This window comes from Tachypleus tridentatus, chromosome 11, assembly GCF_004210375.1.
Source record: "Tachypleus tridentatus isolate NWPU-2018 chromosome 11, ASM421037v1, whole genome shotgun sequence".
NCBI lineage: Eukaryota > Metazoa > Arthropoda > Merostomata > Xiphosura > Limulidae > Tachypleus > Tachypleus tridentatus.
The window spans coordinates 33,780,992-33,797,967 of NC_134835.1; the positions used below are offsets into that span (position 1 = coordinate 33,780,992).

Here is a 16,976-nt window from a genome sequence, read left to right on the forward strand (position 1 = left end):
ACAACACTTTTTATGATAAACTGTAACTAAAATCAGTAAAAGTTTAGGTACTTTCAAAAACCAGTGTTAAAATTAGGATGTGAGATCATATTTGAACATATCTCATCCAGTGCATTCTAAAAACATATAGTTTTACTTATTTTTCTGTCATCTAATAAAAGATATAACAAATTAACAACATTTTCGAAAAAGACACATTTCTGTCCACCACCTATATATTTTTTTTTTCAGTTTTATTTTCTTGGTCATATTTTTAAGCAATTTGTGTGAAACGTATCTTAAAACGCGATATCCATATCATCATACAATTGGAAAACTGTACAAAATTAAAACCAACCGCCATAATTTATAATTTGCAGTTAAACCATTTCTAACAAACAATTTTGTTTCCTGACACCTGTGAAATTAAAACTTGTTATTCATTAGTTAATTTCGTTGTATCTTTAACTCATAGTTAATCACAGGAAATATTCGTACGTTTAATCTAGAAGAAACTAAACCATATATTCTGTATGTTTTAAAACACAAGTTCTAAATTAAAACCTGTATCATTTTGAAACATTTATTTCAAATTCATTTCGCCATTTCAATGTACTTAATAATAACCAACATTGGCTAAAAGTTTTGATGTATTATAATTATAAGAAAACAGTATTAACAGTATGTCATTCTCTGATCTTTAAAATTCCATATTATCCTTCACTTAACACTTGTGGACTCATAGGTAGAGTAGTAATATATTAGATAAACAGCAGAGATATATCTGTTTAATTTGAAAAGTAAACTTATTCAGTCTTTTATTTGTTTTGAAAATGTTAAAACTAGAATTTTGTTAAAACCAGGTATTGTTTAGGAACCAGATTAAAATAACCAGGTATGATCAATTCCTCTGGTGAAGTCAAAATAAGATAAAATCGTGGTAAAATACACAATACAGTATTCCAAGTAGGTAGACGCAGATATTAGATTATTGACTTCAACATTATTAAACAGAAAATAAAATGTTTTGGCACTCGATGTAAGAGCATATTAAATAATTCTAATTACATTTAAAATATGAGTACATAAATTTATCTTTTAATCTCAGTTTTTTTTCTTAAAATTTAAAAATTGGCACTTTTCTAAACAACAATTCTGCAATTTACAAAGAAAAAATTAAGTTCGGAACAAGACACATTTATTTATGAATTCAAATGTTTGTGCTATTTCGCTTTTCATTTTTCTAAAAACTTGTTTCCACTGTCATTCACTTCACGTGCTGTAACTGTGTTCGCAACTGACTAAATCACAATAGCCTTTACGTAGGTGAATATACAAATATTACACTGAATTATTACATTCATTATTCCAATAATACTAAAATAAACATTCCTATTAAAGGTTAATAAAAATTTCATTGCTGAGTTTAAGGGGTAGTGTGTGCAGTTTGGAGAATCTAATATTGAGAGAAAAGTTAGCAAATAATTCACTATAAAAAATTTTCATCTGATCAAAATTAGCACGAACGTATAATTTTGTATTGGACCAAAAGATTGGTTCAAATATACCTGATACTGTAATTAATGTGAACAAAAAAATTCTGATATTTCAATTCGCCTCTAGATGTCACTACGTTCGAGTCTCTTTAACTGATGCACATTTGTGGCAATACGTCATACAACAAAGTTTCATACAAAATAATGATAAAGAAACATGTATCTGTTCAGAAAAAAAATATATATATAAAAAAACAAAGTTGTGTCAACAATTATACAACATGCTACAATTTTTTATAGTTACGTTTCGATGAAATGAATTACTTTGAAGGTCCTCCTCGTTGTACCGAGAAAGGCAACTAAAGGCAATACGCTTTCACATGTAATCTTTAATTAAATTAGGAAGCTATTTGAAATCGTTGTTGACATGCTTGAATGCAGAGAAGCGCGAGATTTCGTATGAGTATGTAACACAAAAAACAAATCTATCATCAATTAAAAGTAAGAAAGAAAACTATATTTGGCACCATGTTTATATATTTCCTAGTTTCGGTAAGGCTTACAGTAGCTATATCGATGATTCATATGTTGACTGAAGGAGCCTGAATGCGAAAATCGTTTCAGACACTTTTGGCACTGGAAAGGTTTCTCGCCACTGTGAAGTCGCTTATGTTCCGTCAGGTGGTGTTTGTGTTTGAAGGCTTTGCTACATTCACTGCATTGGTGAGGTCTTTGACCTAAAAATAAATTTTAAGAGAAAAACAAAACAAACTATTACGGACGTGAAAAACTTTACTCCGAATAAAATAGAATTTGAAATAAAAGTTAACATTCCAATTGAAATAAATCTTACCTAATTATTTGATAAACAAAAGACATCTCGATGAAACCCTTAGTAGACAGGCCAACTTATAACCAGGAAAGAAAAGGAAAAAAACAAAAAAAAAAACAATTGTTTTCATTTTAACATCTAACTACATTAATACGTGTGACAGACGTATTACATAAACGTTTCTTCTTTATTTTAATATACGGCGATTTTTAACCAATAATTATTCAATTGATAGCATTTAATAATTTTGTTCGTTTGAAAACATTTCGCCCAAAACTTCTTGACGATCAATTGCACTATTTGTCCTTAGTGATAGACTAGAGGGATGTGGTTTGTGTTCAATTTCGCAAAAAGCTACGCGAGGGCTATCTGCGCTAGCCATCTCTAATTTAGCGGTGTAAGGCTAAAGGGAAGGCAGCAAGTTATCACCACAAACCGCCAACTCAACAAACAATGGTGGGATTGACGGTGGGACGGGAACTCGAACCAGCAACCTTCAAATTACGGGTCGAGTGCCTTAACCACCTGGCCATGCCAGACCAGACTAGTAAGAAGGCAAGCAGGCAACATTGCCCACCGCCTACTTTTTTATCAATGGAGAATGGTTTGTTTGTTTGTTTGTTTGTTTTAATTTCGCACAAAGCTACTCGAGGGCTATCTGTGCTAGCCGTCCCTAATTTAGTAGTGCAAAACTAGAGGGAAGGCAGCTAGTCATCACCACCCAACGCCAACTCTTGGGCTACTCTTTTTACCAACGAATAGTGGGATTGACCATCACATTAAAACGCCCCCACGGCTGAAAGGGCGAGCATGTTTGGCGCGATGTGGATGCGAACCCGCGACCCTCAGATTACGAGTCGCACGCCTTAACACGCTTGGCCATGCCGGGCCTAATGGAGAATGGAATTAGCTGAGCATTATAAAGCCTCTGTGGCTTAAACAACGAGCATATTCGGTAAAGGAGATTCGAATCCACGACCCTCAGATTGCCAGTTGATCACCCTAACTTCCAAGCCGTACCAGGCCCGATATTTTTTTCCCCTAAAAATACTGTTATTTTGTTGATATTAGGGACATATTTCTCGATCATTATTATTTCATTTTGTTTCTGACGCACACATGCGTTAACTGAAACCGATGATAGATTAGCTCGCCATTTACACGTACTGTTCAGTTAACACTATCATCAATGTGTACTAAATAACATTGTGCACTGGCGTTCTATTGATGTCTTCCAGACGATTTATTTTCTCCATACGAGCAAGAAAAGAACTCATTTAACTATTTTCTTCACTGACTTACCGGAATGTTCGTATTTGTGTCGAGCCAGTGAACTTTGTTTGCTAAACACTTTCGTACACTGGTCACATCCATAGAAAATTTCTCCTTCTGGCTTGGCTACTGAGAGATTTTTCTTTTTCACCTCAATCCCATAATTTTTCTCAGATCCTAAATTTTCTTCTGCGACAATTGAATGATCTTTTCTGCTAACCTGAGGAAAGATTTTGCAATTTATTACTTCTACGTTGTAGAGTTTGTTTGTTTTTCTTGCTAGTTTCATATGCTAGTAGTTACACTTGAAGTAAAATCACACCGAAAAACGTACATTCTTCTGTAAAATCTTATCGTGAAAAACACTTCGGTTGTATTAAATGTTTTTGATTAAATCTATCTTAGAGAATATTTCACTAATTGCAACATGCAACATGAGTTTCCTTAAGTAATCGCTAATTCTTAAGACACGAATTTCTATCAACTCAAAATTAACAATACCTTTTTCCCGAACCTTTTCGAATTGTCCACTTGCCAGCTTTCTTTGCTAACCGGAGGATACACTTTTCTGTCGGATCTCTCCCTTCTAATAGCTGGGGTATATCTCCCTTCCAGGCTGTTTTGTTCGGGTGAAGATGGTGGTTCTTCACTCGTTGGTGAATGAAGATTTAGTCCTATCGAAGAACCACTAGTAGGACTTGAAGACCTGTTGTCCATAATTACAGACGTTCTTGGGTATTCATGATGAGGGCTTGTGGAATTGGAGGGATGGTTATCACACGTCCCAACATCATTATACACCACAGATCCAGCAGATCCGTCTTTAGTGAGAACTCTGAAAGCGTTTCCCTGCTGTTCAAATCTGTGTGTAGAAAGTGTAATGCCTTCAACACAACTTCCGTTTGTGGCGCAATGTTCAGTGTTTTCGTTCGAAACAGCTGATATGCGACTGGATTTTTGACTGAGGTTTATTACATCGCATGTGTAATCTTGCGCTTTAAACTTATAGCGATCGGGGGAAGTCCATTGTTTGTTTAAAGATAAATCCAGCGGTAAATCGCAGTCCAGTTCAACAAATCGAGTATTTAACAACTTACTTTCATGTTTTCCAAAATAGGGTGGAAAAACACGTGGCGATCCACAGCCAAAGAAAATATTTTGACTATGAGCGGAAGGTGGTACGATTCCACCAGATGGAACCACACCCTTATAATTTGAGAGGAAATCTGACACGGCAGGAAAATTGAGGAGAGACTGAGGTTTGTACTGCGGGACGTTCAAGAAGTGTTCACCATGATTAGCCTCGCACCATAAAGACGGTTCTGTTCTCGTGCAGTTTGCAAAAGAAACCTTTGGTATTTGGATTGGCGGGCTTTTGAACGCGTTTCTATCTTTTTTAGCTTGAAACCAGGTTTGCACTACTTTTGAAGAACATCCGATTTCTCTTGCTATCTTCATGATTTCGTATTTCGCTGGATTTGGGTTCCGATTATGAAACGCTTCTAATGCTAGTAACTTATTTCTATTTAACATATTATGAATGGGAACACTTTTCTCGTCACTTAAGGAAAGAGTCTTGGCAGTTTCACCCGAATTTCTTTCATTAACACTCTCAATTGACGAACTGGATGAGCATCTTTGAAGATTGGAAGATTTTCCATGCTGTACGATAGCACCTTTCAAGTTGTTAACAACCTCCATGTTTGTAGCATCTGTTGTACCATTTTTTAGACCATTTTCATGACTTACGTTCTCGTCGGCTGACTTTGAACCATCAACGCCTATTTTGTACTGATCATACCGGATACATTTAATCCTCTTTGCAAACTGCTTATCGCCAGACTGACATTCAAACTGCTCTTCGTCACTTGGGCCTATCTTCAAGCTAGATAGTAGTTTTCCTAGAGGAATCTTCAGGGGACGACAGAAGGGGGGCGTGTTCAAGAGTTCAGAGAGAAGCCCGCTACGTCCATTTGCCGAATCACGAGTCTGCTGCTGCTTAGCAATCGTTTCGTCTACAATTTCAAGAATTTTTTTAACAGCTTTTAGATCACTCTCTGGCGAAAAGCTCCAAGACGAAGACATATCTGTTCGTTCCTTATCAGAAATATTAGCTTCCTCTCCGCCCTTTGTCTCAAAATCGAGACCAGTGTTTGATGGCTTTGACAAACTAACCAATAATGGTGATAAACTCGAAGTTGGGGAGATAACATTTGAAACGCTATTTAATGTTGAAGATGGTGGATAATTCGCACGAGTGTTTGAATTTCGGGGGTCAAGAAAATTATGTAAAGAAATCGACGAATGTTCTGTTGGGGGCAAAGACTGGGTTTTAGCCTGGGGTTTCTTTCGTTTGGCTTCATCTATCGAAAATTCTTCTTCTGTAGGTACGCAGTCCTCAGAAGAAGCAATGGCAACAAGACTACTCAAGTGGTACTTTGGCGGAATTGGGCGGATGGTAGTTTGTTTATTTCCACGACCTTGCAAAAGTTTTGTGTCCACTTTCCGAACCTAACACAAAGAAATAACTGTGTTTTAACACAACTTTTTACTAATTAATTAAATAAAAGTATACTTCCCCTGATGTTAGGAGTAATATTGTTAAGATTACTATGACCAAACAAAAAAGGAAACGAAAGTCGTGAGCGGTTCGATCAGACATAAACTTTATCGTATTTCATACTTTTAGTGATTTGTTATGCATTTTTTTTTATTTCCACTGACAAATAAATATACAAGAAGCACTAAAAAGGTTAACAAACCTGTATTACCAAAACCAACGACTCTTTTATTTTTCTAGAACGGCCCGGTATGGCCAAGTGGGTTAAAGAGTTCGACTCGTCATCTGAGGGTCGCGGGTTCGAATACCCGTCGCACCAAACATTCTCGCCATTTCAGCCGTTGGTAAAAGAGTAGCCCAAGAGTTGGCGGTGGGTAGTGATGGCTAGCTGCTTTCCCTCTAGTTTTACACTGCTAAATTAGGAACGATTAGCGCAGATAGCCCTTGTGTACCTTTGCACGAAATTAAAAAACAAACAGTTTTTTTTTTTTAGAATATTATTGCTAATTTCCAGAATGTCGTTTCTTCACCTTAGGCTAAACACGTTACGGCTAATTTCAGACATTAGTAGCACCGTGCTAAACTTCTGACTTTAAATCGGTCTATGAGGTGTGATCTGTGACACAACTTCCGGTTAACCCAGTATATGCCTCAACAAGAGAAGTAGTAATCATGAAATCTGTTTTGTTTATTTGTTTTATATAGCGTAATCAAGTGTCGCATCTATTAAGTCGTGTCATCAGAAACGTTTGGCCCACGATGGCACCCTTTAGAACTGTGGTTCCCAACCTTTTTTATGCCCCGCACCCCTAAAAAATTTTAATATGTTCTCGCACCCCTTACAGTAATTATTTATTTAAGAATATAGGTGAAGGTGGCCAAAACAAATTTTTATAATTATTTTTAATGATATTTAAAAAAAACGAAACATTTGGAAAAGAAAAAATATTACAACAAACTAAAAGTTGCATAAACCCTACATGGCCTACAAAAAAATAGATTTTCATCCATGCATGAAATGAAATTTCTTCGAATTTGAAATGTTCAAATGTTCATAAGCCAATTTAAATTTAATGACTCTTTTGTTCCTGTTTATTTCTCACGACATTTTCAAAGTCTGGCACTTTGTTGCTGATAGCAATCCGCAAGTCTGCCTGTGAACCCAAGCGATTTCTAGATTTTGTCTTGATTGACAAAAGAACACTAAATCCAAACTCACATAAGTATGTCGTCACGAATGGGTTGAGCACATTTAGTGCTTTTTCATAAAGTCTTGGAAACATGTCCATTGCCGAACACCAATATTGTTCCAAAGTTTTGCTTTCAAACTGTATTTCAAGAACTCGATTTGTGCGCAGTTCAATAAGATCTTCCTTCAGTTTTTCATCATCCGACATATTATCCAAATTGAAGGAGTATGGATTCATAATCCATTCTTCAGAAGTTTCCAGTTCTCCTCCAAAATATCCATCAATTGACTTTGATAGTATTTCCAAATGATCCACAATTTCTTCACACACACGTGGAATTAGGGACTCACCTACCATTCCTTCGAATGATGGTAAATTTGAAAGATTCCCTCTTTTAACTTGTCGACACCAAAGATGTAACTTTTCTTTGAAAGCATTTAACTTTTCGCAGCATTTCAATATGTTTATGTTTTTCCCTTGAAGAGATACACTCAGGTCATTCATGCGAGTGAAAATATCACTCAAATAGGCTAGCATCTTGTTGAATTCTTGTGATTCTATTTCTCCGGGCAGATCGTAGTCACGTTCCTTCAGAAAAGTTTTGACTTCTTCTCGCAGTTCAAAGAAGCGCGTTAAAGCTCTCCCACGTGACAGCCAGTGGACGTCTGTGTGGAAAAGCAAAACTGAATGCTCACTTCCAAAATCTTCACAAAACGACTTGAAGAGACAATGGTTCAGAGCGCGACCCTTAATCCAGTTGATGGTCTTCACAGAAGTGTCAAGGACCTTTTTCAACTTTGGAGGCAATGTTTTTGATGCCAAAGCATGTCGATGAACAAAACAGTGAGTACCTTGCAAGTGGGGAATCTCTTGTTTCATCAGTGCAAAAAATCCTGATTTATTTCCTAGCATAGCAGGGACACCGTCGGTATACACAGAACTAATAATTTGGATATCTAAATCATATTTCGCAAAGAAGTCCTTCACAGAGTGGAAGACATCTTTCCCTTTTGTGGATGTTTTCAGATCTTCACAGAACAGGAAATCTTCCATTATGGCACCATTATGGACATACCTCACTAGTGCGACGAGTTGACTGCAAGTTGCAACACCAGTTGTTTTGTCCAATTGGAGAGAGATTTTCAAGGGACTAGCCCTGATATCTGCGATAACTTGGTCCAAAATGTTCGAACTGAAATCACCAATTCGGTTTTGAATAACGTTATTTGATAATGGCACTAATTTAAGTTTGTTTAAGGCTTCTTTTCCCAGAACAATTGTTGCCATTTCTAATGCACACGGTTTTATCACCTCTTCTGTAATTGTATGGGGCTTCTTTGATTTGGCTACTTTATACGCCACGTGGTATGAAGTCATCAGCAGTGGTTTGCCAGCAGATATAAAACCTAATTTTGGAAGGGTTGCTCGAGAATCAAAACGGGCCCTTCTACCTTTCAACGATTCAACATCATGGTCTGCAACAGCTGCTCCAACATGCTGGTTATTGAAGTGTTCCTGCAGCTTAGATGGCTTCAAATTTGCGTTTGAAAGGACAGCATCACAAAGCATGCACTGGGGTTTTTGCGCATCCTCAGTTGTTCCGATGCAAGTGAAACCAAACTTCACATAATCATCATTCCATTTCCTTTCCTTTGACATAATGAAGTTTTTTTGCACGAACACAGAATCAACAATGCACTGACTACCACAGCGTCACGTGAAACTTTCTAGAACATTCTCGAATATACGTCATCGATTAATTCTGGATACTTCTGGAAGTTTCTCGGATCACGATCACGTGAATACATAACATAAATAAATAATAGACACTATAAGACGGCGTTCACGAACATAACCTAATTGGTTGTGCCGAGTATTTCGGTCACGTTTACGTCTCGTGTGTTGTTGTTTGTTTACAGTTGTACATTAAGATTGCGGTTTGCGCCGGTGACAGTAGAAACGATAGTTTATCGTAACAAGGTAAAAAGCTACGTCTGTAACAAGAAAAATAAGAAATAAAAATCGAACGTAATTTTTTGAATATATAGGACAGTACCCTTAATGTAAACAAAAAAACTGAAATGTTATCTCGCACCCCCAAGGTTGGGAACCACTGCTTAGAAGGTGTGATAATACTGGATAAGTGCCCCGTGTTCAAACACATCCAGAAGCACAGCCATTTAAGTTTGGTTTGAATTTCGTGCAAAGCTACACGAGAAGCTATCTGCGCTAGCCGTCCCTAATTTAGCATCAACACCACCCACCTCTAGTTCTTGGAATTGGCCGTAATATTATAACGCCCTCACGGCTGAAAGGGCGAGCATGTTTCGTGTGACGGAGATTCAAACTCGTGGCCCTCAGATTGCGAGTCGCGCGCCATTTAAGTGAATCCCTGGCAGTAGATGATGATGCAGCCATATTGGCCATAATAAAATCAGATCATTCGCAGAGGGAATTTCTAAACATGCCCCCTGTGGCTAGACACCGGGCTTCGATATCGGGTGGGCAGAGTACAAATAGCCCACTGTGTTAGCTTTGTGCTTAGTAAGAAACAACAACTTGCTTAAAAACTTATTCGGTTTGAAAATGGATTAGTAATGTATTAGTTTTGACATTTTAAAATAAATCTCAAATGTATTTCTCTCCCCCTTTGTTATTAAGCGTAAAACTACACAATAGGGGTGTCGGCGCTGCGCTAATCACGAGTGTCTAAGCCCGAGTTTTAGCGTTATAAGCCCTCAGACTTACCGTTGAGCCACTGAAAGGGCAGTTTTAAAAATCTTTAGTTTAAACACTTTATGACAAATTCTAGATATTTTTTTTGACACCTTAGAAATAATTTAAAGAAAGTATTTATTTTTTCGATTATGGTAACCAATATTATATATCGTTTAAAAGACATGGGATAAAAACAACATTACGAAAAGAGAAAAAAATATTAGTTGTCTTGAAACGAATTTTAATATATTTTAAAATATATTAAGTACAAAACTGTTACAAAGAACTTTCTTACCTTCGCGTTTACTATAAGACACTTTTTACTGGTCATGTGAGATGAATACGAGCCTGAATGAGAGAACCTCTTGTTACAATTCGGACAGGCAAATGGTTTCTCGCCACTATGGATACGGACATGTTCCTTGAGGTGGTGCTTGAATTTAAAAGACTTTTCACACTCTAGACACTTAAACTTTCGAAGTCCAGAAGTAACGTCGTTGTTGTTTAAGTGTTGCTGTTCCTATGTCACGAAGTGAACAAAGTTTTATTTTTTTATACAATGCAATATTAAAAGGAACATTACAAACTTAAACTTCCGATGTCAAGAACTAATGTTGTTGGTTTCCTAAAGGTCAGCAAACAGAAAAAAAAAACGTTCTTTATACAATGTAACACTAAAAGAGACATTCTAAGCACTTGAACTTTTGAGGTCAGAAGTTCATATTGTTGATATCTAAGTGTCGCTGTTTCTATAGCACGATGAGAATCGAAACACTTTTTGTACAATGTAGCCCTAAAGGGAACAAACTGGGTATTTATAGCAATGATAAAGTAAGATTTACTATAAAAACATGAAACTGATTGCACCACCATAACAGAGATAATTAAACAACATATTTGTTGAGTAAAGTTTTGTATTTTATGAACCACAAATGGCATTTTAAGAAGCAATGTAATTTGTGTTTCCAGTTTTGTTTTTAAATACTTGTTCAATCTCTCCTCCAGTTCGTTGAAAACGTTTCGGACTTCCCTTTATTTATAAGATACATAATACACTACCTAATTATTAAAATGAAATCATATACTATTACGTAACATACCCTGAGAAACAGTTATTAATCAACTGCAACATGTTTCACTTTATACTGTTTCTTTTTTCTCTCCTTAAGACTAACTACTATCAGACACGTAAGCCTTAAAACTGTTTCAACCCTCCTATCCTTTCTTCTAAGAGTATTTTTATATAAATGTAACTATGGTTACTTAATAAAGTCTGAGTTTCCCTTAGAATTAAACAGAAATATTTGGGATATCATTCTGATACTTGCAGTAAAAAAACTAACCTTGCCTGACGTTACGTGGAGGAGTTCGTGTTTCTCCAGATGAGACTTGTCCAAAAATGACACATTACACTTAGGGCAAACGTGTTTGTTATTTTCTTTCTTATTTGCGGGCTCTTGCAGGTGCTGATGGGCTGTTTTTATATGATCACGAAGGGCATATAGCGCCTGACTACCAGCGAATGCCTCGCCACAATGAGAACAAGTCACAGCATAGTCTTCCAATACGGTCCTGACATCTATTAAGTGAAAAGAACACTATATTTGGATTATCTTATACACGAGTTGTGATGATTCCATGAGATAGATATTAAAATAAGATTTGAATTTCTTTTATAGAAGCTTCAAAGAGCACCATCAATTATATAGTATTCTAGGGGTAAACTATATTAAAATAAACCTAACTTTTTTTTAAAGATTTGATCACGAAGACCACAGGGTTTGATAGAGTTCAGTGCAAAACGCATAAGAAATAATTTAAATAATTATTCGAAAATAGCTTTGGTAAGATCTACTTAGCAACTAAATCATTTTCTGAGACTTCAAGATTAATACCACTAAACTGTCTGTACAGTCGTCCCTGAGTTATATCAGTGTAAAACAGCATACGTTGTCAGTATATAGAAACCTATAGTTTATATCAGTGTGAAACAGCATACGTTGTCAGTATATAGAAACCTATAGTTTATATCAGTGTGGAACAGCATACGTTGTCAGTATATAGAAATCTATAGCTTATATCAGAGTGAAACAGCATACGTTGTCAGTATATAGAAACCTATAGCTTATATCAGTGTGGAACAGCATACGTTTTCAGTATATAGAAACCTATAGCTTATATCAGTGTAGAATAGCATTAGCTCTCAGTATATATGAACCAATAGTCTATATGAGTGTAGAGAAGCATTAGTTGTCAGTACTTATGAACTTATAGTTTATATCAGTGTAGAATAGCATTAGCTGTCAGTATATATGAACCAATAGTCTATATGAGTGTAGAGAAGCATTAGTTGTCAGTACGTATGAACCTATAGTTTATATCAGTGTAAAATAGCATTAGTTGTCCATACGTGTAAACCTGTAGATCATATCATATCTTTGTATGTGATTTTCCACATACTTAGTAGACACTGACGAATAACTGATCTGATTACTTGTTTGTTGTTAACCCTAAACCTCCACAACACGGGCTATCTTTTCACCGCAGGGTTGGAACTCCGAACAGTGGCAATAAACGAACGTGCACAACTGCATCAAAGATAATAAAAATTTCACACAGCTGTTCACTTAGTCAAGCGAAACACTAAATAATAATGCTATCTGATTTTAGAATCCATTAATATATCGATTTAAGCTCATTACAGTATACCTTTACCTATAAGAAAACCCATTTAAGACTTATAGACATCTTAAAGATCCATATAAAAAGTGAAGATGAGCCACATCGGGCTCTCTGCTGAATATACCGTGAGGAATCGAACCCCTGATTTTATCGTTGTAAATCCATAGACTTACCGCTGTACAAGCGGAAAAGTGAAATGAAAATGCTAAACCAAAGTCGTATGTTTCATTTATTTGTTGTATCGTAGCGCGAAGAGCTTACGGTGTAAGGTAGCTCCTCACGTACGACATTTCTAGGAATGTAATTTGTTTTTAAATAAACCTAAATAAACCAGAAAAAATTGAATTATTATTGTCAAAGAAATCCTTCTCCAAGGCGCGTACGCGTTAGCAAATAATAACAAAATGTACAATAAACAGTGTAAGAGCGACAAACCTAACAATACCTGATATATCTCGCGCCCTCGAAATGTTATTACCATTACATTTGTCACTATAAACAGACGACTTCATCGTCAATCACATTTTCGAAACAGCGAGAGCCAATAAGAATATTAAAATGTCCCCGAAATCATAAACCAATAAATTATTAGAATTCGTTTCAGCACAGTCTAAAGTTGTCCTTACTGTCTAATCCAATAGGAAAAGAAATGTGTGTGTGTGTGCTTTCTTATAGCAAGGCCACATCAGGCTATCTGCTGAGTCCACCGAGGGGAATCGAGCTCCTGATTTTAGCGGGAAAAGATAATTTTTAGTAATGGAGTTAGCAGGAACATTGAGCTAGCTTATTTCTTTGTCCGTCATTTATTATTACTACTTCTATTGTTGGGAATAAATGCCGTATAGCCTTCTATAAGTTCATAGTTACAAGGGCTTAGTCATCCAGGAGAGACTTGGATTTAGCGTTAAATGCGTTTGCAAACGAGATGATTTTTTTTTTTTTTTTCACATCCTGTAGATTAGAAATTACCTGTAGAAGTTATGTTATTACCATTCACTCCCATACGATTATTCTATAAATTCGGGTTTCCGATTTACAAAAACCTGGATTTAAACAAACATTATCTGCGGACTTACAACGCTAAAAACCGGATTTCGTTACCCGTGGTGGGCAAAGCACAGATAGCCAATTGTGTAGCTTTGTGCTTGATTCAAAACAACAACTCAAACGTTAAGTTTTATACTTAGAGTTTTCATTATCCTCTTCTGAAAACACATTTTAAAATAAATATTTGTTTCTATTAAACACATCTGTTCTTTTTTTTTTTTCTAATTAAAGCCATTTACATAAACGCGGGAATACATAACACGTGAAAGTTGAGAACAAAAAAAAATAGATTGTTCATGCAATAACATCACGTTTAGCAGCTGGTCAGGCTTAGTGGTTTAAACACTTAACTCGCAATTGACCATAGTCGCCCTTTAAGAGTGAGGATGTTATATACTGTGACAGTCAGTTTCAATATTCGTTGTTTAAAAAAAATTGCCTAAGAAGTGACGGCGGGTGGTGTTGACTAGATGTCTTCCCTATCTATAGTCTATCACTTCAAATTTTGAAGCTGTTAGCACAGATAAACTCTCGAGTAGCTTTGTGCGAAATTCAACCGTCAAACAGAACACTTTTCTGAGACGGTTTTAGGTCTTTATTCACGGTGTGAAAGACAACGAATAGTATTTATGTTATGAATATGAACCAGTTGTAGAGACTGAACTAATGTAATTTATATTACATTCATTTTTAACTTAAGCCGACTTTATTTATCTCTGTTATTGGCATCACGTTTTTATAGTAATTTTTAAATGCCCCACAGTGGCACAGCAGTATGCCTGCGGTCTTACAACGGTAGAAACTGAGTTTCGATACCTATGGCGGGCAGACCACGGGTATCTTATTGTGTAGATTTGTGTTTATCTTCAAACAAACAAAACCTTTCTGTATATACGATGACATTTATGTGATCCATACATATTTACATCAGTGTAGGTGTAGTTAGTATGTAGTTGGCTGCCGCGCTACGAACCAGAAGATTCCATGTTCGAGTTGCGAATCCACTCACGATTTTCAGCTGGATGTTATACGATACGCAATATTCCACTATTTAGTTAAGATTACCATGCAGACGGCGAACCCTGCTGATTAGTTGCCATGTAATATATGGTCAGCAACTCGAAATTAGAGATGGTACTATATACAGACTTCAAAGTTCAGGTGTATAGCCTAAATTACATAGTATAAACATAAAAGGACAATAGAGCAAACAAGCTCATAACATGACATAAAAGAAACAACAGTTGGCGGTGGGTGGTGACCACAGCTTCCTTTCTTTTAGTCTTCCACTGCTAAATTAGGACGGCTAACTCAGACAGCCCTGGTGTAGCTTTGCGCGGTATTCAAAATAAAGAGGACGGTTCCTGGTAGGTTTAATTTTACAGTGGTAATAATACAACAAGTGACGGCCAAACACTGTTGAATAAAGGGTCTGGCTCAACATCAGTGTTCTTACATGAAGTTATGTCATGGTTTTCATAAATGCCCATGGGCATTTTAAAACACAACAACTAAAAACTGTTTTACATGAAGAACACTTTATTCTGAATCGAGATGTTTCAATTTAGTAGGAAACTACACGAGTGTCTACCCATACTTTATCTATGGCAAGGAATTGAACACTAGATTCTAGCGTTGTACGCTTACTGCTGATCTACATGTGGAGCTGAACGTAGGATTCAAAGTAGCTGAAAAGTATGTTTCACATCTTCGGGAAGGAGGCAGAATAAATAACAATTATATAAGGAATCTCTAAAATTTCCACTAATTATTTCACGCATGCGCTGTAGTTCATATATGTCTGTATATATAAATCTATAGTCTATATCAGTTTGATACAGCATCAGTTTCAGTGCATATAAACTTATTGTCGATATCAGTGTGAAGCAGCCTTATTTCTTGTGATGAATGACAATGTTAATGTGCAATGGACAATTTACTTCTTAAACGATTAATTGTCAAAGAGCATTTTGTGAAATACCACTGATTACATGTTAGTTTTAATAGGTACTCAGAAGCGTAACACTTCGCGATGTCCTCGTATCATTTAAATACTCAGCGATGCGAGAGACCTCGCACTTTTTCATCTTTATATGTGACCATCCACTAGGACTAATTCTTATATGATAACGTATGTTTATTACGTACTGTTATGATCACATTTTAGTGTGCTGAGCACGTGGAGCATACGTGTTGTAGCGTTAGAACTCGACATCGTTAATTCTAATCCAAAGTATCTGATACAAACATTTTGCGAGACATAATATGCAATCATCTAAAGCGCCATCTCTCGTTCAAGGAGAGTAGTAATAAATATGAATGTCTAGTTGACTATTCTAAGTTTTTATTGTTTTTTTATGTGGAATATAACTTTCTATTTACTTAAAAATCATATCTCTACATATTATTTACGACATATGATCGTGTCTTTAATATTAAGTTTCATGAATTACCAACTTACGCATATGTTATGTTTTATTACTGAGCAACAGCCACGGGGTTGCTTTTACATTTGTTATATAGAGCAGTTTATATGTTACGACTGTACATGTAATTAACGTTATTCCTTTACTAACAATCCATTTCATAATTGACTTATTGAGAATATATCACTCGATTACAACTGTTCAGTTTAAAACGTTTTAAATGACTCAAGACATAACGATCATAGACATATCAAGAAGTTATTCGATAAAGTGCTCAACATAACAGAGGGAAAATACAAGAGCAACTTCCAGTCTCACTGGTTGGATCAAGTCTACTGGGCCACCTGATAGTTAACAACAGTGCTTAAAGCTTCACTTGTAATTTTGTTCCATAGGCTCGTTGTGATTAAGAATAGTATGATATACACAGAAAGGTCAATCAGGTGGAACCTACAATTCGAAACAAATCCACAGCCCTATAGTAATTCACAATGAGTAACATAGCAAGGGAAATATATCATCTTTTTGGTTTAATATGACTAAAGCGGTCCAAATTCAAAATTACGTCAGACTGACTATCTTAGAAAATAGCGTGTGGCTAAGAAACAATACAAGTAATTGTTTTCACATCAAACTAATGAAATTTAGATAGGCGAACAAATAGGGCAAACCCGAAAGCTAAACAATCAGCCATATTGATTGACTGAAAATCTGACCAACAAAGAAACATTCTGAAAATTTACTGACTACTAATCTGGCTAACAAACAAGATAT

General features: G+C 36.0%; 1 protein-coding gene across 12 annotated transcripts in view; it reads right to left on the minus strand.

Annotated features, from left to right (window-relative positions):
• LOC143231894 (uncharacterized) overlaps positions 1-16,976 on the minus strand; it is a 137,931-nt gene that overhangs the window by 2,963 nt on the left and 117,992 nt on the right. For all 12 annotated transcript variants that reach the window (XM_076466688.1, XM_076466684.1, XM_076466682.1 and 9 more), the window contains 5 exons: positions 11,391-11,626; positions 10,343-10,567; positions 4,081-6,090; positions 3,610-3,799; positions 2,039-2,212 (listed from right to left, as the gene is read on the minus strand). In XM_076466688.1, coding sequence (XP_076322803.1) covers positions 2,039-2,212; positions 3,610-3,799; positions 4,081-6,090; positions 10,343-10,567; positions 11,391-11,626 — 2,835 coding nt within the window. The remainder of the gene's footprint in view (positions 1-2,038; positions 2,213-3,609; positions 3,800-4,080; positions 6,091-10,342; positions 10,568-11,390; positions 11,627-16,976) is intronic.